Genomic DNA, 25060 nt, shown 5'->3' on the forward strand with positions numbered 1-25060 from the left:
TCAAGCGAGATATGGTGGATCCATGACTTGAGGTGATGTGTCATGCATGTATGCATGAATTGATTTCACAATGCTAATATTTTTCTTATTACCAGTCCCGTTAGTCTTAATTTATTTTTCAGAAATGAGTTACTGACAAGAATACGTAGATATATATTTTTTTCTTTTGAAAATAAGCGACTTATTTATAAAAGTAAATAATATTATATTTCTATTAAATATCCAATATTAAAAAAATATTATATAAATTTGAAATTTTTCGGAAATAAGTAGCATGGAATCCCAGACATTGTTGCATTGCGGACACATATAACTTCGATCAATTAATTAACTGACGCTTTAGCTCTTCAGCACTTGCGACACAGTTGAAAACCGTCGCGTATGATCAATCTTACCTAAACGCAAGACACTTTTAGCATCCGGTGACATGCCTGTTTAAATTTTTATACACTTGCTAAGCGATTTATGAGTATAATGATATGACTTGTACGTTATATTATTTCTTTCGTGCAAATGGGTGCATTAATATATTTAACATGTAACCTGCAGGATTCCCTTTGTTGAATGATCATATAGTTCCAGACAACACTAAATCTCTCTATATTAACTTTTACGGCAATTGTTCTATTAGGAGTTCATTCAATTTGTGTGCAGAGCAACCCTCACAAATCATTCAATTTGTGTGCTAATTAAGCTAATAACACATATTAATTATATCGGTTTGTCTAGTGTGTGCCCATGGGCACATGCTAAGCGCGGAAATTTTTGTATTTGGGAGATTTTGATTGGTTTGGTTGGTGTATTTGCAGAGGGTCGACCATTATCAAGAGAGAAGAACCAATCAAAATGATCTAAGTACAATATTTTCCGCGCTTAGCATGTGCCCATGGGCACACCATTAAAAAACCGTAATTATATATACACTTATATATGCATGGACAAACACTGTTTTAGTTAATTAGTTCCGCAATCATGGCTGTGTATTGCTTGCTGATCATCGCGATTTTTTTAAATGTAGGCAGTTTAGTAAGTAGCCAGCACGTGTTCGGTGACTACACAAATCCACCATACCAGACTAGTATATGCTCAGATGAGTCCCTCACCAGAGGTTACAAGTGTGAGGACTATGATGTAAGTTTATCATTATAAAGCCACACATATCATACAAATCCAGATCTCTTTAAAATAGTGTCCGTAAAACTGAACCTTCCACAGAACCCGAAGAAAGACAAGGCTGATTAATTTAAAAAAAAATTGTTAGATGAATTAATGTGCATAGTTCGTTATTTTTAAGTAAGTACTGGTTTTTTTGTGATGTAGGTGATAACGGACGATGGGTACATATTAAGGTTGGAAAGATTTCCAGAAGGTCGATACAACCACCGTGGTGGATATAATAAGCCTCCAGTTTATCTTCAGCATGGATTAGTTGCGGTATAGCTATGTAATAAACCTTTTTATTTAAAATAAACTGCTGATTTTTATTGATTAAAGCTTTTTTTTTTTTGCTAAATTTATTGATTAAAGCTTGTTTTTGAAAGAGGTTATAAATCGTATAAGTATGCAGGATGGAATGATTTGGTTTTCACTGAGTCATGCTGATCAGACCCTGCCGTTAATCTTGGTTGAGGCCGGTTTCGATGTGTGGATTGGTAACGTCAGAGGCACTCGATTCAGCAAGAACCACATCTCAGAAAACTTTACTAATTCGGTAATGCTTTATTATTATTAAGCGACGTATAATTCTTTCCCAGCTGAGCAATTTCCACTTGTCCATTCTTAAAAATCTGAAGTATCTAAGAATAATTGTTCTCTTTCTCAATTTATCGTGCATTGAGCTGCCCAATGGCGGAACCAGGGGGTCAGAGGGTGCTTGAGATTCCATGACCTCCGAAAAAACAGTATATATTTTTTACATATCCTAAGAAATTATATATAGATCAACATCGTGTAATTAAAATACTACAATCAGCATAAATAGACTGAGAATATATGGTTAAATGATAGCACGTTCATAAGTCGACAATAAGACTGTTAGAAAAAACAAATTCACCAAAAAACATAACAGTTCAGTGAATTGACAACAGGATAAATATTGGGACTTCTCATTCGATGAGTTGGGGAAGTATGATCTACATGCTTCAATCAAATTCGTATACGAAGAAACTGGCCAGAAGGTTCATTACGCAGGCCACTCCTTGGTAAGAATGTTATCCACATACAAGTAACTCAGATTTATAAGTTACCACATGAAGCTGGTTCCTAATTCATCGATTACAAATGTGTCGTCTTTTCGTGAATTGCAGGGGACTACGATGTTTACTGTGGCAGCCCTGGAGTGGGATATAGAAAAGATGATGAAATCTGCAACACTTATTTGCCCAGTTATCTACTTGAACCATGTTACTAATATAATAGGTTCTATCGGAGCCCATGCCTACCTTGCTGAGGTATGCGTCTTTTCATCGAGCATCGAGTCTATGTAGTGTTCCAAAAATCCCCCATTAATTCTTAAGAAAAATTTCCCCGATTTCCCAATTACACTCCGATTTGGATTAATACTTGAATTACACTGATTTGTTTTGCAGATTGCGTCATCATATGGGCTAAAATATCTGGATCTAAAAACGTAAGAACGTGTTATTACCATCAACTCGCCCTTGTGATCAGTGACCAAGCCATGAATTGAATATCCCATTGATTTTGAGAAACGTTAATAAAAAAAATTTGAGCTCTGACAAGCCGCGAAAAATATTAGAAAATTTATCTTCAACCCCTGCTCATCTTGAATAGTTAGAAAAATAAAGGGAAAATAGATTTTTTTGTCACCGAACTTATTATGTTTTTATAAACTTGCCACTCAACTAATTTTTTTTTCCTTTTAGTCACTGATGTTAGGTTCGGAATTTTTTTTGCCACTAAAGTTAGGTTCGGATTTGATTATTACCATTATATTAATTTTTTGTAGTATTATTAAAATATAATGATAACCTGTAATATTTTGATGATTTGATATATGTCTATCTTTATATATAGTACTTTTATGTACCCAAGATCATTTATCTTCGGTGATAAGAGTTAAACACGCATTTTACGGTTTCTAAAAGTGTACTCTCATTCAAAAAAAAAAATGTACTCTCATAAATTATTTTATTTTTTCTTCCGAATAAAAATTTAGTGTTTGAATTTTTATACGCAAAAAGAAAATCTCATAAATCATTGAAGATTAAGTTTTCCTCTCTATTTATTTATCTTTATCTTGAAAATTATAATAGGATAAAGTTATTAAAAATTATGAGGATAAATTTAAGAGAGATGTTAGGCTGAACTAGGTGATTGAAATTTTAATAGTGAAAGATGATGCGTCGTATCATAGATTAGACTTTATTTTATTATAGAGAGCATAAATTATTTGAAGTCATTGATTCCATACTGATGATTTAATGAATTTCTAGAATTCTAATTACCATTTTTCCTAATTTTAATATTATATCACCTCATTTTATGTTATTATTGCTACATACAAAGATATAAACATACATCATATTATCAAAAAATTATATACTATCACTAGGTATTAATGATGCTACAAAAAATTATCACAATGTTAACAATCATATCCGAACCTAAGTTAGTGACTAAAAACAAATCCGAACCTAATATCAGTGACTAAAAAGAAATAAAATTTAGTTGAGTGACAAGTTTCTAAAAACATAATAAGTTCGGTGACAAAAAAATCTATTTTCCCAGAAATAAAAGATTACAATTTACATAAATTAATTCCTTTCCTGTGCTGTTTGAGAGCTATGGTTCCGCCACTCGTTAATACATTTAATTAATTTGTTCCACTGACAAATCAAACAGGCCACCACTGGGCGTAATCGAGTACTCCATCTGCAACACCCCGGGAGTAAATTGTTTCAGTTTTCTTGTAGACTTGGTCACTGGTATATTTTTCATCTCTTATAAATGTATCAAAATTAATACCCGATTATCTAATTACTGCGTTTACAACCTTGTTGATCACATCGCAAGGCCCTAACTGCTGTTTGAATGCCTCGGCCATCAACATTTTCTTGAAAAATCTGCCACAACCTAGTTCAATGAGAACCTTCGAACAGCTCGCTCAAGGTAAGTTCACTCTTCGCATGTACTAAAAATAAACAATAAATACTGATCACAAATATTCTAATCCTAATTTCCGCATTTTCTGCGTGCAGGTTGCAGAACAGGAGTATTTTCTAAATATGATTATGGAAATCCAGCAACTAATTTGGAACATTATGGAGTTCCAGAAGCTCCTGTTTATGATATACGAAAAATTCCGAAAAAGTTTCCCCTGCTTCTTTGCTACGGAGGCAATGATCAGCTTGCTTCTCCAGCAGATGTGCGCAGAGTTCGATCAGAATTGATGGATCATAATATACACAACCTATTCATAGAGGAATTTTCTCATATTGATTTCGTCAATGGAATGACTTCTAAAGATGTTTTGTACCCTGATGTTGTCGAATTTATGAGAAGATATAATTAACAGAAATATTGAAGTGTACTTTTATAAACCAATATGTATTTAGTAAAGTTCATATATATAAGCTACATCCAATTCTAAATTAGGCATGGTCAATTTTCGTGTTCTACGACAAGCAGGATGACATACATAAAATCTGAATATATATTGGGTACATACTAAATTAATATATTTTGTCACCTGTTATTTTATTTATCTCTTTTTTAGTATTCATTCCTCCAATTATAACTCGAATCTATTATTATTTTAATAATGAGATATAATTATAAAATATATTTTTTTTCGTTGATACGTCAAATTTCCAAACAATATCTTAATTCACAATTATCATCCTATTTTTTTGGACCGGATAAATATTAAATTCATCACCTATTTGGTTCAAATAAGTCATTCATTTCAAATAGCACTATATTTAGTTACTAACTTAAGAATTTGTATCACGTAAACCATCTATCAGAGACTGAATTGATGCAAAATTTCAACTTTTTAATGTGATTAAGTTCATACAAATTTTTAAACTTGCAACCAAATTGAGTAAATTTAAAATAAATGACTAATTTTATATATTTGAATCAAACTAGTGATAGATTTTTAATACTTAACCCCTTTTTTTTTAAACAAAGAAAAGCAATTTCATTAATCAGAACATAATACAGTCGGACAAACCCCAACTAACCAACCAGGCTGGAAAACAAATATCATAAAAACAGTTAGTTGATTTGTTTAAGACAGCCCCAAGAGACATTATTCTACTTATTGTGATTCCTCAGCAAGACAGGTACAGTTGTAATAAAAACTCAGCCCTTCGTAACAGAAGATCAGAACCGTATTCAGACATCTTGTAGTTAGTTTGATGCAAACGCAATCATATCTTCTGGGACTTTTATGTCTGCAGATCATGTAATTGATGTTTCCATACACAACACTAAGATCTATGTGCTTCATTACACATTCTTACTTGTTACTAACTGCAACTTCACTACCAATTCATTCAATCCGTGTGCATGGCTCTTTACTTATAATTAGTTACAATTAAATCACCATATCAATTTTCGCAATTTCAGCATAACAAACAATTGCATGTAACTTGGCACAAAATCTCTCATTGTCTATTTATTTTCTGTGTGCATGTATGAACCCTCTTTAATTCCGCAAATGGCTGCGTATGGCTGGTTGATCTGTGTCATGTTATTAATGGTGGGTAGTTTAGCAAGTAGCCAGAATGTACTTGGTCATAATCACTCTAAATATCCACCGGACTTGAGTACTATTTGTCACGATGATTCCCTCACCAAAGGTTACAAGTGCGAAGATTATGATGTAAGAAAATCATTACTGATATCTCCCACAGTATCGGTCCCGAGACTATTACTTTACAGAGGTTTAACTGTATTAATTTGTATTTCAGGTGATAACCGATGACGGGTATGTACTAAGGATGCATAGATTTCCTCAAGGCCGGATTAATTACCGCGGTAGAGGGAAGAAACCACCGGTTTATCTGCAGCATGGAGTACTAGTGGTATTTATTTTTCCTATAAGAAGATGTAAATAATTAAGAATTTATAGATTTATTGAATATGTGCATGTACATATTGCAGGATGCATCGAATTGGTTCACAGTAAGCCATGCTGATCAAGCGTTACCATTAATCTTGGTCGAGGCTGGCTTCGATGTGTGGCTGGGTAATACTAGAGGCACTCGATATAGCAGAAAACACGTCTCGGGAAATTTTTCTAATTCGGTAACATGCTCGAAAATTTTGTAAAAATAGTACACTAAGCTTGTACTGTACTTTGTCTACTATATTCTTAATTAATTGACAGGATGATTATTGGGACTTCACGTTCTCTGAAATGGGGAAGTATGATTTGCCGGCTTTTATTGATTTTGTGATCCTACAAACAGGCCAAAAGGTCCATTACATGGGTCATTCCTTGGTAAGAATCTATGAATTTTTCTTTTCATGTTCTTCGTGTTAGAATATAATATGATCATGGTAAACTCTCCTCCCAACACCTCCATGTCTTAGGAGAACTGGTCACTTCAAATGCTATCGGAGCTCAGTCTCGTGGGCGACTTGGATTCCAATCACTTAACACTTTACAAACGCCTGCACCTCGACTAGATATACGGTGTTAATGTACATATTTTATTTTGGCAGGGAACTACGCAGTTTTTTGCAGCCTTTTCAGAATGGAAAGTAGAAAAAAAAGTGAAAACCGCGACACTTTTAAGCCCAATATCTTTCTTGAACCACATTACAGCTAAAGGAGCTATTATTGCAGCCAAAGCCTATATTCCTGAGGTATGATAGACAATTGAACAGAGTTAATAAAATTAATGTTATATTAATTATACTTCGATCCATCTATGAATTACTCTGATTTGTACAACAGATTGTTGGAACATTTGGTATATCACACATCAATCTAAAAGTGTAAGAATTGCAAACTTACATTGTGAACCCTCCATTGTTAAATGCATGTTAATCTTCGTATATATTCTTCATAATATTATTCAAGTGATAGAACTTGAAGGCGGCTTCTGATCAATTTCTACAGACAACCACTAAGCGCCATCACTTATGCTTTATGTAATTTTCCGGGGGTAAATTGTTGGGAGGTTTTTGCAGGATTCTCAGGTAAGTTTCTCTGCTTTAACGTATTTGTATTAATAAATTACATAGGTATTAAAAAAACAGAACAATTTATTGAAAGTCGTTATAGTTTAGGACGACCAGGAATAAGCCTTCACCACTAGGTTATCTCATCACGCTCAGAGTCACACCATTGTAAGATTTACTATCTAGTAAAAAACAAATTAGGCGACAGCTTTTTTCTCAATTTATATACTTAAGTACTCATATTACTACTACTACTTCCTGAACTCTCTATCTGTATGATCAAGAAGAGATTTAGTAGTAATGTTATGACGAGTCATTACACTGCAGGATATTGTGCTTATAATGTTCTTAGTACATGTTAGAATAATGTGCTTATGATGTTCTCACTTGATTTGATGAAGGCCCTAATTGTTGTATGAATGCCTCTACCGTCAACCTTTACTTGCATAATTGGCCGCAAGCTGCTCCTATCAAGACCTTAATACATTTATCACAAAGTAAGTTTGATCACAGGCACATCTAGAGACGGATCTAGGAAAAAATTTCCCGGGGCATTAAGAAAATTTTCTGGGGACACTTCTATAATTTTATAAAATTTAGAAAGAAAAAAAATAAAGTCCAAAAAAATTTAGTAAAGACACGTGTCGTGCATGCCTCTTACTAGATCCGTCTCTGGACACGTCTAGCATGTATCAGAAACTTCTTGTTTAGTCCAACACAATTATATGCATTTGTACGTGTAGATATCAGAACCGGAGTATTCTCTAAATACGATTACGGGGATCCAGCCACTAATCTGCAACATTACGGAGTTCCAGAGGCTCCGATTTATGATTTACAGACAAGTATACCGAAAGATTTTCCCTTGATGCTCTGTCATGGAGGTCCAGATGCACTTGCTGATCCAACAGATGTGCAGAGAACTCTTTCCCTTTTGAGTTCTCACAGGAATATTCATCAAATTTATATGGATAATTATGCTCATTATGATTTCGTCAATGCAATGACTGCTAAAGATGATCTATACCCTGATATTGTCAACTTTATCAGGACACATAATCATCGGTAGGCGGTTTAAGAATGTGATTTCGTTAATAATTTGTATTTCGTAAAATCTGATTAAGTTGTACTGTAGGTGTTGTCAAGTTGAGACTTGCTGACATAAAATCAATAAAATTTCGTAAAAATTATGAGATGATGATACTATCTGATTATTACAAAGAAATAAAAATGATACACTAGTACCCCTTTAAATGATATCTTTAAGACCCAAAAATATTATCTTGGAAAATTATCGTTCATGGAGTTTATATATTTAGGCAAGTGTTCAAATACAAACTCATTAGTGTACAAACGTACAAACAATCACTAAATGACTTGAACACAATCACAAAATGATTGAACATAATCACTAAATCTACCAGGAGGGTCTGATGGAGAGATAAGGGGAGGGGAGCACTTACGGGGCGGCATAGCCGAGTGGTGGTGCAGCGCGGCCGGCGGCAGCCACGACGCCGGCGCAATGGCAGTGCTAGAAACACGATTGAGGGATAGAGACACGATTGAGGGAGATGAAAAAAGCAGTGGTGAATGTGTGTGTTTGTGTGTGTATAGCAGGGGTGATCGCGGTCCGGTTTGGTTCGGTTTGGAGATAGAACCGGAACCAAACCATATATTAGCGGTTTTTTAAAATCTCAAACCAACCCGCGACCCGCAAACCAATTAACCCAGACCAAGCGGTGCGGTTTTTAATGGTTCGGTTAAGCGGATTGATCGATTTATGACTAAGACTTATAATCAGAGACGAGGATCCATGAATTTAGAGGATCATTTTGTCTCCATTTACATAATTTCACATAGTTAAATTAAAATACAAATTTTAGTCTAATAAAATGCATAAAGTTGAATACAAATTTTAGTCTAATAAAATGCCTAAAGTTGAATCGAAGTCGTGGATTACTGAATTGATATGACTTGTAATTGGTATTGATAAGGTAAACAACTAAACAAGCAAGTATAAACTAAAAAATTAATATATTTATATAAAATTAATATTTTGTATATATATAATATTAAATATCTATATGTGTGTGTGTGCGGTTCGGTTTTATAACTGGTTGGTTTAATATAAAACCGAAACCAACCCACAAACCACGGTTTTTGAAATTAGTCGAACCGAAACCGTAAACCTCACTTCGGTTTCGGTTTGGATCGGATTAATATCGGATTGGTTTATGCGGATTTTACGGTTTAAACCAGACCGTGATCACCCCTAGTGTATAGCACTAATCGGTGAGGGAACAACCAGAGAGAGAGAGCCGCTAGCGGTGGTGGTGGTGGTGGTTGGTGGTGGTAGGTGGTGGGTGGTGGTGAGAGAGAGAGAGGCGCTGGGCAGTGGTGGATGGTGCAGAGAGAGAGAGAGTGGTCGTGGTGGTGGTGGTGGTGGGTGGGGTGGTCGTGGTTGTGGTGATTGGAGGTGATTGTGGTGGCGGTGGTGATGGATGTATGTATGTATTTGTTAAATTAAAATATGCTAATCACTAAATATTATTGTCATAATCACTGGTTTGTACGTTTGTACAGTAAGGAGTTTGTACTGGAGTAAGACCCTATATATTTATACACTCACATGAGTTATCCTTTTAAGAAAATATTGGTTTAAAAAATTATGTTATAGAATGGCGTAATAAAAATTTCTGATTTATTAAAATTAATTAGTTAATTAATATTAATATTAATTAATTAAAAATTGAAAAAAAATTAAAAAAGTTTGATTTATTAAAAAAAATTGATTAATATTTTAAAAGAATTATCAACTAACTGATTACGATCTGATTTAATTAAAAAAATTATTTTACTAAAATAATATTTAATAAATCTCTAATAAATTTCGATGTCCAACTTCTATCTTAGTCTATGGAGTATAAATCAAAAACAAATTAATTATTAAGTAGGTCACTTACTCCAAATGAGTCAATCATTTAAAAAATTTTATTAAAAATATGACTCCATCGTTAATCGGAATTCATAAAATATTATATATTATGTTTCGCACATTTTTTATGAATGATATTACATCTAAATGAAAGTTTCTGATTTTTAGTATTTTAGATAATATTTTTACATTTTTATTAATTTATCTACTTTTTTTTTATTTATCATATAAAATAATCAAAAATTTAAAAATATATAGTTCATAATATTTTAAAATCCAACAATATTATCTAAAATAGTAGAATTCATAACCTTTAATTTGGATGTAATATCATTCATAAATAATATTTTTAAAAATTTTGAATAATGATAAAATGATATTTTTGATATAAATTTATAAAAGAATAACCCAGTTAAGTTTGGCATACATTTAAATGCAGTGACTTATTGTCCAATTCTAAAATAAGCCCAAAATCTCTCTAAAAGTTATGTCTCAATTAGGCCCAAAGACCGAAGCCCAAACCCAGCCCCATCTTCACGCTATTTACAACTCCCCACTTTCCCTCTTTTCTCATTCTAAATTTTTCTAGGGTTTATATAAACACACACTCCTCAAAGCTTGATCAACAATGGCGTCACTCTCTAGGGTTTTCACACGATATTACAGCTCCGTCATGGCCGCCGCCGCAAAGTCCGCCGTCGCCGACGCCACTGCCGCTGTCAAAAAAACCGCCGTCAAGAAGACCGCCGCGAAAAAGTCGGCCGAGAAAGTCGCGACCGGTCCGAAGAAGCTTACCGGTATACTGAAGCCGATGCCGATATCTCCGGCGCTCACCGAGTTTATGGGAGCTGCTGAGTCGTCTCGAACTGAAGCTGTGAAGAGAGTTTGGGAGTATATAAAGGCTAACAATCTTCAGGTAGCTTTCTATTTAAATTTTTAGTTTTATTATTTAATTTATGAGGCGATTGCTTAGTTAATCGTATCTATTCCTCATTTCGTGTATACAGTTTCTACATAGTACAATTAGATGCTTAATTTGTTGCGTAATGTTTGCGCTATGAGGAGGATTGTGTACCTTATCTTATGTATTCATCATATGTGTGTTGATATTATAAATATTACAATCAGATGCTTAATGTATGATATACATTGTTTGTTTATCGATTTATTATGAGTTTGCGAGGAGATTGTATAGCTTACATATGTAGTTTTTGGATATTATTGTGTTTGAATTTATTATCAGAGTATAATAAAACTCTGTTAGTGATAATAAATAGGAAAATGCTAGTATTAAGCTTAATTGTATTCAGGTACCTTATTAGGAGGCGTTTGTGTAGTTTATTATATGTACTTGTTAGGCATACACGGAGTGTTGTATTATATGATGAATGAGAGAACCTAAAATCAAGATATGATGAAAGTTTGTTGATAATTATAATTACTCATAGATGATTAATGTGCTAAATGCTGCGTGTAAGGCAAATATTTGATTTGAGAGACTATTGTTTAGTATATTATACGTTCCATTACATATTATATTAGATGGAACTCAGATGAAAATTATTGCAAATAGATGTTTGATGTGTTGTATGTTTGTATATCGAATTCATTACATATTATATTAGATATTTAAAAGAACCTAAACGTAACTTAAGAGGAAAGACTAAATTATAATATGATGAAACTCTGCTGAAAATTATTACAAATAGATGTTTGATGTGTTGTATGTTTGTATAGTGAATATTGCTCAGTTTTCATTGTTTCTGGAGGTTTGTTTCACATTTAGGGTTGATGTTTGTATGCAACTGCTTTGTCAGATTTGTCTTATTTTTGAAGCTGTTCAGATAAATGTCTTGATGAGGGAAAGATTTTGGTTTGGTTTTGTTCGTGATAGTTTCTATGATAGGCCTGGCTTTCGAATGTTGTTGCCTATGTGAGTCATATATAAATTACCTGGTCTGGCATCTGCAATTTGTTCGGGTATCTAAATCTATTGAGCCTTAATTTCTGATGGTATGGTTTTGTGGTATATCTGAAATAATTGCAATCATGCGTGTTTTGTCTTGTTAAGTTCATGCTGGGGCATTTTCCTGTTTTTTAGTCCCATGGTCCTGTAGTTATGTTTGCTATACATTGTCATTTGTAACGCATTTAATTTGTTTTCATATTGATTGGCTTAACCCATTATCGTTACTTCTACTAGAGATGTCACGAGTTGATATATAAATATAAATACAGTCCTTAAAAGGCCAAAAGAAATAATTGTTGTGGAACTTCATATATGTTCTGGGATTTAAGAATATTATATGTTGTAGGCTACCAGTTTTGCTGGTACCGATGCGCATCATTGTTATCACTTGTTCTGATATATAGCCTTGTACTATTTCTCTATTTATATATGTTGTAATAATGACTACTTTTCCATTGCAGAACCCACAAAACAAAAGGCAGATTTTTTGTGATGAAAAGTTGAAGACTATATTCGATGGAAAAGCTGAGGTGGAATTCATCGAGGTTGCTAAGCTACTTTCGCAACACTTTGTAAAAGCCAGTTGAATTCTCTTTTGTTTAGACTCGTATGTGACCTTGTTAAAAAGGGTGCTTTTAGGTAGAATTGATCCCTGCAGTGCAGTGGATATCTAATGCAATTGCTTGTTAATTTGATGACAGTTACTCGTGCCCAAATGCTGCAGATTAGACCATCGTGCATGTATATATATCTATGTATTGTTTTTTGATGTTGCATTTCTGTCATAGTTTACTGCATGTACTACAAGACGTAAGTGTCGGAGAAAAATTGAAAAACATGAAGCCCTTGAGAAATTTACTTTGGCGGTTCATGTGTGGATGAATTGGAGTAATTAAACCTCCTTTTCTTAATGATTACATAGTTGGGACTTGCATGATCAATGTTTAGAACATAAAACAAAGAAATGACCAAAATATGAAGAACTGTAAATTTATTTCACTGACAGTTTGTTTGGAACAGTACTCAGCTAGCGTGGCCATATTGTAACCGAGCAGCTTGTATTGTTTGACAGTAAACATTTTAATCACAGTTTAGTTTCTACTCTCTGCTACCTTCTATATTGTGTCTTTAAGCACATATAGTATTTGGGTAACAGTCTCTGACATAAGATTACCGGGGATTTGTTATACAACATATTGGTTTCTGACTGTTGGCAACAAGGATTATAACAAAATAAAGTGCTTTTTAACTGCTGTACGAGGAAAATGACCTCGTCCAGCTTAAAAACGTTAAATGAGTCTTCAAAGACTGGTTAAAAAACGCTGTATATATTAAAATTGTGTTATAATCTTGGTCATTGGATATTTATCCAACAACCAAAAACCAGTATGCTGTATAACAGATCCTTGTCAATCATATGTCAAGGACTGTTACTCATAATATTTATTATTAGCAGTCTAGCACAGGCTATAATGATCACATAAAAGGAAGCCAATGCAAAAAAAATTGTGTTGTGGCCTGTGCAGATCAAACTGCGATGTTGCCTAAAAATAAATAAACCGCATATATTATGTAGCGCGCATATTGTGTAGCGATTATAGTCTATCAAGAGCAATAGAGCATGTGATTATATTTGTATATTAAACCGCGCATATTGTAGCGATTATAGTCTACCAAGAGCAATAGAGCATGAGCCCGCACTTTGTATATGAAATGTTGCAAGGCGAAAAAATACAGAAGCCTCACGCATCCGCACTAGAACCCTGAGTCTTTCCCAGGAGCATCTGCAAGGATATGAACTTTTCATTCATGAATATTTTATATGCTTTGTTAAAATTCAGTACCAGCTCCGTCTCGCTCAATGTTTCTCACTCAATGCTTTTTTTATATATCATCTAACATTTATTTTAGAGTTTTTATAAAATATAATTATATTAATTTTTGTCTCTGAATAAATATTTATATTTTTATTCAAAAGCCAAACAAATTAAAATATTTTATAAAACTATATTACATAAGAGCTTTAAAATGTGTCAACTCACTGAATGTAGTAGTACAATTTATATGCTTAAAAACTTTTTGCATATAAGTGCAGAGTCCGCTGAACTTTGAAATCAGAAATACTAACAAATTTCACTGATCAAAACAAAAAAACAAACAGAAATTTCACGTAAGGCACACCCATAGTATACATCGTCCGGAAAAATTGTTAATCTTTTGAGTGGACCTCAGAAAGAGAGATTGCACTGGACGAGGATTGAAAAAAAAAAAAAAAAAAAACTTTCCAGAATTATGACCGGGCACACGTATTCAAGAAAAACGACAAAAAGAATAAAGAAAGAACAACCAAAAAACTTGGATGGATTAGAAAAAAGTCAGATCCAACATCTATTTAATTAGAACCCTGTAAAATTATCTAATTCAGGGTGACAAACTAGGACATTACCAAGATGAACAATGCTACTTGCTTGGTCTTTGTAGAGAGACCAAACCAAAAAAAAAACTACAATGCATGTCCAGCTTCTCTATATCATTATCTATAAACTCCCTAGATGATTAAGCTAATGGAACTATATGCATGCAAAAGATAACATACTACCAAAAATATAACATTTGAAAACATAGCTAGATTCCATGTCTGCACAAAACTGACAGTGACATTCTTAAATATAATTCAAAACTCAATGCTTTTCATACTTCCAACACAAACAAAATTGAAACAAAAATTTGAAAGGTCTAAACTTCAGAAATGGAAGGACAGTTGTAATCCATCAATTCTAAGTCTCGAGCTAGAAGGAAGTATAAATAGTGAGAAAAAACTTAAACTCGGGGAGGGGCAGGTGCTCCAGGAGCTCTTGGTGGTTGGCCTGGTTTGGGGAGGTCATCCTGAAACATAAGAAAAAAAATACATCGTTATTGATATTATAGGAAAATACTCGTGATAGAAGCAAAAAATTGTATAAATATGATAAGATAGCTTACCCTTGGGCGAGTAAATCGCTTTGGGGGTTCACGGTTCCTCCTATCAGTACGGGAGCGGACCCTGACCACTTTGGAGTGGATTGCGCATGACACACAATACTGCATCTTAAGATACAATTTGGGAAGGGTGTAGGCTGACAATCAATCACAGCAAAAGCGATGTTATTAATACGAATTCTCCCATCATTAACATAAAGATAATTTGCAGGTGAAAAGTTTAAAATTTACAAACACTTACTATCAAAAGCACAGGCCTCTTGAACATCCCTGACAGCAGCTTGCTCCACAATGTTCCTCACAAGAAACCTCTTGATTGCCTTATCCTAATATGCAAAGTGAAATGTTACGACCACCATCTGAGTAAGAGTTTAAACGAAAAGAACAGGGCAGTGTGTGGCCATCTTTACATATAAATATAGATAAAGAGACCCATAGCTTAGCTCTAGTTTAATATAGTGACAAAGAAGTACCGACATAAATAACAAACTCAGGAAAATATAAACATGCTTAATTTTAAAAATGGCAACATACAACACAAATTGAGAAAGGAAAAAACAGAACTAGAAAACCATAATCACATACCTTCATCAAAAAATCAACATATAAAGTACATTTTACAGATCATACACATTTCAATGATATTACCATGTATTTTAAAATGGGTCTTCCATTCTAATACCAGTACATATTTTTATTTGTGAACAAAAAATTAATCCAGAAATTCTCCCTATGTAATCAACTATTGTAAATGTTCAAATTGATACAACAAAATAATCAAGGGTGTGATAAAGAAAATAAAGATCTGTACATAGAAAGCTAGACACTCAGCCGTCGACTATCTATAATGACTAATAGCAATATAAGAAAAACATGGTCAAGCACAATAAAACAATGCATCACAATTACCAAATCCTGGTATAACAGTAAAACTGTACAACCTCCAAATAAGTCTTCACGTTCTAAAACAACAATCCCTTCTCTCCATTTATAAAAAAAAAAAAAAAAAATCAAAACATTACAGGCAAGCAATCCCCCAAGCACCTAATCTTCACCCTAGCCAATCAAGGGACAATGTTCCAATTGCTCCAACAAAACAATCTAGTATGTTCCGAAAAACAGTAGGTCTCTACATACAAAACTAGACACACGAATAGCTGTCAACCAACTATAATCACTAATGGCAGAGAAAGAAAAACAGTCATGCACCACAATACACACCAATGAACTCTACTACCTTCAAACAGGCCTTTACTCTCCCTCATTCCCCCGAAAACCCGAAACATTTTACGCGAACCAAAAAAATCTCCTCAAAGCACAAAACTAAAAACCCAGATCCGAAACAACATGACTAACATAATCAACACAATCACACATCAATTAAGCACAATCCACAATCACAATCACAATCACACACACATATATATACCTTAGGGCAGCATTTTCCACAGTTAGAGCAACGAATGGGGTTGACGTGGCCACGGCCGTGCTTGTTGCGCCCACCGTTCCTGCGTTTGAACGTCTGCAACACATAAATACAATACACACACAAATTAATCACATATATCGCGTATATATAGATACAGATATGTAAGTAATTGTGAATTGAAGCTTACCATGATTGCTGAACGTGAGATCGGCGGCTCTCTCTCCTCTCTCTCTCTCTCTCTCTAGGGTTTAGTTCGAACAGAGGGACTGAGATGAGGCTTGTGAAATAAATATGAGGCGGTGAGTGTTGATTGGGCTTTCTACTGGGCCTCGGCCCACTTAGTAACCCATTTTAACTTTTTCTACTCGGCTTCTGATAAAATCAGAAAACTTAAATTATTTTTTTTGGAAAAAAATAACTCGTCTAAATTTTGATTATTTATTTAATTATTTGATTAATATTTGATTAATCTAATAAAAATTTTAAATTTTTATTAGTTTTTATCTCGTGACTTCACCGATTAAATCTTATATCCACTTTTTATAGTTTTTCTGATGTTATTAAACTTAAATCTATCTATTATATATATAATAATAATAATGCTGCAACGTGGGTTTCTGAGCAGCCAATTAAATCAGTATGAAATTACTTTTTTGCCCATGATCATGTCCAGGCGAAACATCTCTGCGTCCCTGTTAAACCCCTGTTTGTTATGTATTGATATGATCCTCTCTCAAACTCCTTCACCTCCCCTTTCTACTTCTCTCGCTCTTTTATACAGATTTGCGGCTTCTCGGCACCAGACGTCTCCATACAAATTGCAGTTACGATTATCAATATTTTGATACATAGCTTTTTAATTATTCGTTCCATGCTCGTGCGTTGAAGACTCTAGCGTCTGATCCGGATTCGAGGAAAGAAACAGGTTGCCGAACGAACAATTACAGATTTTTTTGCGGTATTGGTCCTCTATAACAGGTAAGATGTGCACTGATTTTTTGAAGTATCATGTTATATATATCAGCTATTACGTGTGTATTGCCTGTTTGATAAATTGCCATGATGGACTTTCGGATTCATATCAGCTCTCAACGAAACTGATTTTGAAGGCTGAATCTGTTTGCAGTGTGTAATTTTCTAATTTGTGTAAGAAATCACTAAGATGCCAAATCACATGAATTGTGTGTTCAACTATGTATTGGTGGATCAGGGTCTTTCCGCAGATGCCAAAACATAGGTTCTGGTTCTTCAGTATTGGAGTGAAGCTGTGATCTTATTATTTCCTTTGTTCTCTGCCTTAGCTTCTCAATATTTTATTGCATTGTTTGTCACCTGATGCTGGCAAATATTCGCTCTTGTAGTGGGAAGTCTGCTAAGAGTCATGGGTGCTTGCAAGATATCTTATACAACTGCTGTATTTTATGAATCTAACTTGCTTTTGTTATGCATTGCAATGAAACAGGGCTTTTAAACTGTGTGGATTAATTTAATTAAAGAAATAACCCCTTGATATCTGTAGAGTAGAACAAAACTAATATTGCGATGACCTGGTGAAGAAACAGAAAATTTGATTTACTTATATTTGTAAATTGTGAGTTATGAATATGGTTTTACATAAAATACTCCCATTTAGGCCCAAAATTTGTATTTTTACTTCCATAATTAGCTGTAGATGCAGGTTTCTGATACGACATCTTTATTGACATTAGTTTTCGATGTAGTCGTAAGAGATGTATTTGTGTTTTTGGTATCCAGGCTTCGTATGTTTAAGTGTTGCTCACATTAGTTTGTTTTCCTGTAGGCCTATGTTCAGCAACTCCAAACAAGTCGTCCAAGGTTGGCACAACCGGTGCTGGAACTTGATAGAACTAAACAGGTTAGATCATTTTGGTTGTAGAACGAGTGTTTATATTCACATAGGCATGTCTGTCTATTGCTGGTGAAAATGTATGATTTCCACGTAAGCGTCTCTTGCTATGGATTGGAGGATTCAAGCCAGGGGCGGAGGGACTAAATGCCGAGGGTATGCCCGGCCTACCCTCAAATTCTGGTGAAAAGGATTCCCCCCATTATGGTCATATAACATGTACACTACTGGCCTACTTTATTTCTTTGTTAATTTGCTTTTAATGTGAATTAAATATTTTCGAAATATTATTATATTATGGAAGTATTTCATGATTGCTAAGTGTCTCAGACGTTAGTATACCTTTTCTACTTGATAGGTGTTCTGTATTCTTTTTATTTAGTTTTCGTATTGCTTCTCTAATGCAGATTAGTTTGCTTAATTTTTTTTTTGTTATATATACACATGTTTATGATATTAGGAACAAAAAATACATATTATATCTACTTTTTAAAATAGTGGATACATTTAAATTAATTATAATATGTATAAGTAAAGTCATTATATATTTATACAATCTAGCCATAATATTCTATTATTATATATATATCTTCTAAGACGGTTATTGTTTATGTTTTTAAAAAAGAAATTGGCACTCCCTAGCTTTTGAACCTGCCTCCACCCTGATTCAAACCATCTAAGATTATTTAAGTAAATATTATATATCCAATTGTTGTTCTCTGTCATGAGCATGCATGCTGGATTCTTTCTTTTAAGCTTGAATGTACATGTACTGATTCCATATTTAGTAACTTGCCATCATCTTTTGTAGCTGAAATGAACAGGAAACAGAAATGGGAATAGATAGCACCTCGATAACGTATGAAGTAGAATTGCTCACACGTTCATATTAGTGAATGATTTGCTATTACAAATATTTCTGTTTGGTCCCTCAATTCTGTAGTGGATTATTTAACATGTGGTTTGACATATCTTTTTGCCATTCTATATTTTTTGGCACGTGTATCGTTTCATAAAATCGCAGCTGTGTGAGGATTTTATTCACTGCAGATTTTAGTACCCCAACTTGAGCCATTGATTGAACAACTTGTAAGGGTGAATAAGATGCGCCATTCATGCCAGCAAGCTGAGGATGCATTGTTACAAGGAATAAAAAAACTTGAGCAGACCCTAGCTTAATGTGTTGCACATGATAACATAGGCAGGGGAAGTTATGGTTCTCGGATGGGCACACAATGGAGAGGCCAGAAACTTTAGAGTGCTTGAACCAGGTGACTATAACTTTCTACCAAGAGTTCCACCTATTAAGTATCAATGCTTAAATTTTTGTAGACTTGCCATGATTTGACTGTTTTTAATATTGTTGCTCTAATAATTACTCGCTGAATGGTTAGCTTGACTGTGTCTTTTTATATTAATAGGCAGATCATCTTCAACAGTAAACACTGCAACAGATGATTCGTAATCTTGACCACTAGCCAAGCAGCTGTGAATTGCTTGCATTTGGGGAATACTTTCGTGCATTTAAATTCTCTCTCGGCAGTTCATCCTCATTTAAAAGTTTTATTTCCCTACTCCCATTAGTATCCCTAACTCAATCAAGCTAGAAAACAAAGTGTGTACAACTGTTGGCTTTTCTATATATGGTCGCTTTATTGATTATTCTTGCTGTTTTGAGCCCTTGGTTTCGCAAGTGTATGCATGATATTTGAACTTGAATTAGTATTGGTACATCTCATATTCCCGATTTTAGAAGTTCGTACTTGGTCAGAGTCCAATCAACACTGCCTATCACTGCCTGAATCAAACTCTTTAAAATGCCAGGAAGAAATTTGATTTTTGCTATAAACTATGAATATTCAGAAGATTTGACTTGTACATTATGATCAATTTAAGGTTTATGGTAGTTTGTTCATTTTTGGTATTAATGGCTTTTTTAGTTAATTTGAGTTGCTATATGGTTTATTTTTTTAGGAATTTACATAGGTCATTTTTATTAATTCTATTTGTGGATTTATTTTGGAAAATTGCATGTAAATGGTAGAAAATTATTATATATTAGGCTAAACAAAAATACTCTGATTGCGCTTCCAAAAATGTTATTTAAGTAATAATTTCTATTGAAGCACTATGTAAGTTTTGTGTTGCATTTGAAAAAAGCTTACTTACATAGCACTTGCGGGAACGCTATTGAAGTACGCTACTAACATAGCGCTTACACAAGTGTTATATAAGTACATTTTACTTGCATAGTGCTGGCTTAGATAACACTTAGAAACGCTATGTAAGCTTAAAAATAAGCGCTATGTAAGTTAAAATCTGTAGTAATGTATGTTACAGTCAATGAGAAGTCAGGGAGAACTTTGTTTTATTGGTTGACTGAAGCTGTTGATGATCATGCTGACAAGCCTCTTGTTCTCTGGCTCAATGGAGGTTTTTCTTGATACCATTCAATTTATAGGTTTTGGGTTTGATTTCTTCTGGCTTGTCTTTGTGTTATTGCTCTTGGAGAGTGTGTTGATTGGTTTCGAACCTGTTACTCTCGATGTTCAGAATAATGTGGATGGTAGGATTGATATTGCCTTGAAAATTGTATCTGTAATCCTGGAAGACGACGTTTGTTTTTTGACAATGGTGTAATCCTAATTTAAATAAATGTGTTAAATATTAATCAGGTGATGTTTTTTCAGGCCCTGGGTGTTATCGATTACTTTTGGCATGGCCGCGAAGATGGGACCTTTCCATGTTAATAAAGATGGGAAGACTCTCTATTCTAATCCATTCTCTTGGAATCAAGGTAAGTTTTAGCCCTTAAAATATAATAGTTTTTTTAATTTAAACACCCTCTTATTTTGGTAATATGCTACACATCTGCTGAGCTGAATTGCAAGATATTTTGTACAAAACTTTTGAATATACTCGGCGGCAATAGAAATGGTTGTGCTGAATTGATGATCTCCTCAAGGCAACCCCATGTACATAATCTAACATTATATTGACCTTTGAGTTCAGGATATCAGGTTCGTAAAAAATTTGAGAGACCAGCAACTTAACTTGGGCTGGCACTTGTGTATTATAGAATGTACAACATAATGTAACATGAAGGAAAAGGACAACAAGTTTTATTTTTAACTCATTTCAGTGCAGCCTATATTCTGTACATAATACTGCAACAGGAGTTTGGTGATCCAAAAAATTCGGTTTAGTCTTTTACACCTCCATCTCCTTCTTCATATGTGTGTTTTTTGGGTGCAGCCAAGGCTCAGAATCAATATGCACCAATAACTTCTTCTCCACAGCTATAGTGGTTCTGAGCCATTTTATTCCATGTCAGCGCCACATCATTGCCTTGTCAGATAGGTTATACACATAATTCACGCCTCTCTGTCCCCCTCACAGTAACTCCTTCGCTTGGTTCTTAACCCATGAATGTTGTCGCTCTACGTTATCTATTTTAGGTCTACTCGCCTAAATCCTTTCGCTGACCTGATATATCTTTCGTCTCTAGCACATATAGAGTTGTAAGGTGTCGAGTTCAAAGCACAAAGGAGGCCACAAGGCTGTTGTTGACACCATCCAGATGCTGCAGCCCAGACAACTTGTCAGGTATATCAAGTATTTAGTGTCATTATGTGTTTGATAGAAATTCTAATAAATTGAATATATGTGTTGGGCTATAAAAAAATGGTGTCTCAGGTAATGGATTGTGGTTGCATTAATTTAGTTAAAACAACGTTATTGTCTCTGTGCTTGTGATCAAAATTAGGTTTATTTACTCTATTCTGCCTTGTATCTTGATCAGGGCAGAAGAGATCTTGTAATATAGAATTTATATCTTGTCAATTTTTTACTCCTGCTGATGTCTTATACTAGCACTTTATCAACTCTGAGTTATGCATCATGTTTTATTTTTTTGGAGATTGCAAATGATAAGCTGGTGTTAGCTTCACTTGAGCTCATGACCTTGCATAAAAGACTTGCATCTAGGATGAGGTACATCAAATATCTTGCAGTCCAAGAAGTTGAAAGGATCTTATGTCATGTTGCAAGCGAAAAAGTTTGGAATTTGCTTCAGAAAATATTCACTTCTAAGTTATAATCAACAATATGGCTTTTTCACCAAAAAATTGTGCAAGTTACCTCCTACCCAAATTCAAAAATTATGTCCATGCACCCAATGGTGGAAGTACTCATGTGCTGATATGTGCAAGCTCGAGAAGATTTTGAAATTTAGTGTACTACGCATATATTATATTTTTAGAGTTAAAAGATGTGACAAGCCTGATTAAGTATAATTCGGCCATACAGAATTGCAAACTAAAATTATGTTATGTTATGAAAATTCTAAGACTCATCTTCTTAGCAAGTTGAAGATAAAGAGGATGGCGTCCAGGACATATGATGTCATCTATTTATTGAGACAATTTGCCAATGATATTACGGTTTTTCTATGGTGTGTCTATGAGCACATATTAAGCGCGGAAATTTTTGTATTTGAACCATTTTGATTGCTCCTACTTCTTAATAATGGTGAGCTCCCCTGTAAATACACCAACCACACCAATCAAAATGGTCCAAATCTAAAAATTTCCGCGCTTAGCATGTGCTCATGGACACACACTAGCCAAACCCATGATATTAATATAGACTTGATTACGGATGAAATAGTCAAGTAATCATATAGTTCTTTTTAAACTTAAAATACTAATTTATAATTTTTTTGACATTTACATATATTTTCTATAATTTAGTATATAAACATAGCCAAAAAAATATCATATAAACACAGTTAAAGAATTTTTTATTTTTTTTTGTATTTAAAGCTGGCCCGTGCCTCGCACGGGCTATAAAGCTAGTTTAAATTAAATAACGACTTTCTTCATCTATACCTCCAAATATGTACTAGAATAGAGAAAAGTGAAGTCAAAGAAACACGTAAGAAGCAAATAGATTTATCTAAAGAATGAAGGAAATGAGAGACTCTTAAAATTGAGGAACATTAGAGAACTCTTAAATATGAGCTCTTAAATATATGGAGTTAGGAGGTTTGTTTTGGAATCCTCTTCAAAACATATATAGGTAAAGAAGTTGAATAAGAGCATTTTTCGGAGACTAAAACCATTAGCTAAATTGTCTACATGGCATTTAGTTATGTAAAAAGTTAAACACTCCAATCATTATCTCTTAGCAAAAAAATTTAGATAACTAAAATTAGAGTAGCTACATTTGTAAAACATCTAAAACTATTATTGAATCTACGACCTCTCAACTATAATTTTAAATGATTATCCATATCTCATATTATAACTAATATTTATGCATAACACCCTTGAAGATGCTCTAAAGAGTTTGTTGGAATTACTCTAAAATTTGTTTAAAAGAGGTCATTATTTTGCGGAAGCTATTCATATACTGTGCTTGAAATCTTGAATGGAATTGGAGGACTCAAGAAGTTCCATGAAACCAAGTTGCAACATATAAAATTTAATATGTATAGAAATATATAAAAAAATAAAAATTATTTGAGATGTAATAATAAATTTTAATATAACATTAAAGGTAAAAAGCATATATTGAGATTTATAAAAATAATAAGAATTAATAAGATGAGCCGATATATTACTACCACCACATTCACGTCTTTCATAAAATTTTAAATATTATAATAAATAACTTAATTATATAATTAAATAATTAAAAATAACTATAATTATATTATTAAAATTATAAAATTTATTTTTATATATTATTTAATCAACTTACTTACAAAGTATTATTAGCTAAAATCATATTAAACGAATTACAGAGTTAGAATTATATAAGTCACATTAAGAGTTATAAATTATAATTTAACGTGACTCATGTGATAAGTTGAGAATTTAAAATATTTATTTGGATAACTTTGACTAATTAATAACTTATGAATTATTAAAAATTATAATAATAAAAATGATCTATAAATAATACTCCCTCTGTCCCATTTTATGTGAGCCACTTTATTTTTTTGGATGTCCCGAAAAGAATGATTCTTCCATTTATGGCATCTATTTAAGACTATTACAACCACATATTCATAAACTGCTCTCATTTAATACCCACTACCTCTTTTTATGTGGCTAAGATTAAGGGGTCATTTGTTAAATCTGAACAACATTTTCTGGATGATAAAAACATCTGAACGAGTATATAATCCGGATGAAAGATGAATTATGTTGTTTGTTAAATATAACATACAAGACTTTCTCAATGGCAAATTTTAGGAGAAATGTTATATCCAGAACAAATTTTTAAATCCAGAGCTGAAAAAGCATGAAAAGACAAAATTATCCCTCATATTGTTTTTTTCCATTTGTTGTTATTGTCTATGCACGGGGTCAGTTTTGTCTTTTCATTCTTGTTTGCTCTGAAAATTGAAAATTTGCTCTGAATATAACATTTTTCAATTCTAGACTTCAATTAATTTAATTGTTAATATCATCTCGAAAAATTATTTTTTAAATTAAGATATTATTTTTATTCAAAAATATATTAGTATTTATCATTAAATGAATGAAATTATTTGATTTATAAGTAATCAAATTCTATTCACCGTGATCGTCACCTATTATATTATATTAAATAATTGATAATGTTATTGAATAAAACGTGTATCATAATAATTATATAATGTTTATTAAAAATTTATTATTTCTGAAATTACAAAATTATTTTAATCATATAAAA

General features: G+C 33.2%; 4 protein-coding genes and 1 long non-coding RNA gene across 16 annotated transcripts; 4 read left to right on the plus strand and 1 right to left on the minus strand.

The window, feature by feature from the left end:
• Positions 1–944: 944 nt before the first annotated feature.
• LOC108224895 (triacylglycerol lipase 2-like) lies at positions 945–4610 on the plus strand. The gene is made up of 9 exons (XM_017399658.2): positions 945–1131; positions 1321–1434; positions 1568–1711; positions 2088–2201; positions 2307–2450; positions 2589–2629; positions 3865–3947; positions 4036–4131; positions 4221–4610. Exons 1-9 carry the CDS (start codon positions 973–975, stop codon positions 4532–4534), a joined length of 1209 nt encoding a protein of 402 aa, XP_017255147.1. The 5' UTR covers positions 945–972; the 3' UTR covers positions 4535–4610.
• Positions 4611–5573: 963 nt separating this feature from the next.
• On the plus strand, positions 5574–8378 carry LOC108197889 (triacylglycerol lipase 2). Its single transcript, XM_017365631.2, has 9 exons — positions 5574–5851; positions 5940–6053; positions 6133–6276; positions 6359–6472; positions 6697–6840; positions 6932–6972; positions 7097–7176; positions 7560–7655; positions 7902–8378. Exons 1-9 carry the CDS (start codon positions 5660–5662, stop codon positions 8225–8227), a joined length of 1251 nt encoding a protein of 416 aa, XP_017221120.1. The 5' UTR covers positions 5574–5659; the 3' UTR covers positions 8228–8378.
• Positions 8379–10658: 2280 nt separating this feature from the next.
• LOC108193690 (upstream activation factor subunit spp27) lies at positions 10659–12831 on the plus strand. The gene is made up of 2 exons (XM_017360467.2): positions 10659–11009; positions 12524–12831. Exons 1-2 carry the CDS (start codon positions 10722–10724, stop codon positions 12647–12649), a joined length of 414 nt encoding a protein of 137 aa, XP_017215956.1. The 5' UTR covers positions 10659–10721; the 3' UTR covers positions 12650–12831.
• A 1870-nt stretch (positions 12832–14701) lies between these two features.
• LOC108210873 (small ribosomal subunit protein eS26y) lies at positions 14702–16789 on the minus strand. Its single transcript, XM_017382327.2, has 5 exons — positions 16658–16789; positions 16471–16563; positions 15283–15367; positions 15045–15178; positions 14702–14948 (listed from the first exon to the last, which is right to left on the minus strand). Exons 1-5 carry the CDS (start codon positions 16658–16660, stop codon positions 14883–14885), a joined length of 381 nt encoding a protein of 126 aa, XP_017237816.1. The 5' UTR covers positions 16661–16789; the 3' UTR covers positions 14702–14882.
• A 283-nt stretch (positions 16790–17072) lies between these two features.
• LOC108201092 (uncharacterized) lies at positions 17073–22715 on the plus strand. Of its 12 annotated transcripts, none has more exons than XR_010288234.1 (6): positions 17073–17448; positions 18272–18556; positions 19149–19196; positions 19388–19608; positions 19759–21943; positions 22257–22715. It is a non-coding gene; the product is annotated as an uncharacterized LOC108201092 (long non-coding RNA). The 12 variants fall into 12 exon arrangements; XR_010288237.1 differs by having other exon boundaries at positions 18272–18346; positions 18458–18556; positions 19149–19608; XR_010288233.1 differs by having other exon boundaries at positions 18272–19608; positions 19759–21697; positions 21796–21943.
• The last annotated feature ends 2345 nt before the right edge of the window (positions 22716–25060 follow it).

The sequence above is a fragment of the Daucus carota genome, chromosome 1, assembly GCF_001625215.2.
Source record: "Daucus carota subsp. sativus chromosome 1, DH1 v3.0, whole genome shotgun sequence".
Classification (NCBI taxonomy): domain Eukaryota; kingdom Viridiplantae; phylum Streptophyta; class Magnoliopsida; order Apiales; family Apiaceae; genus Daucus; species Daucus carota.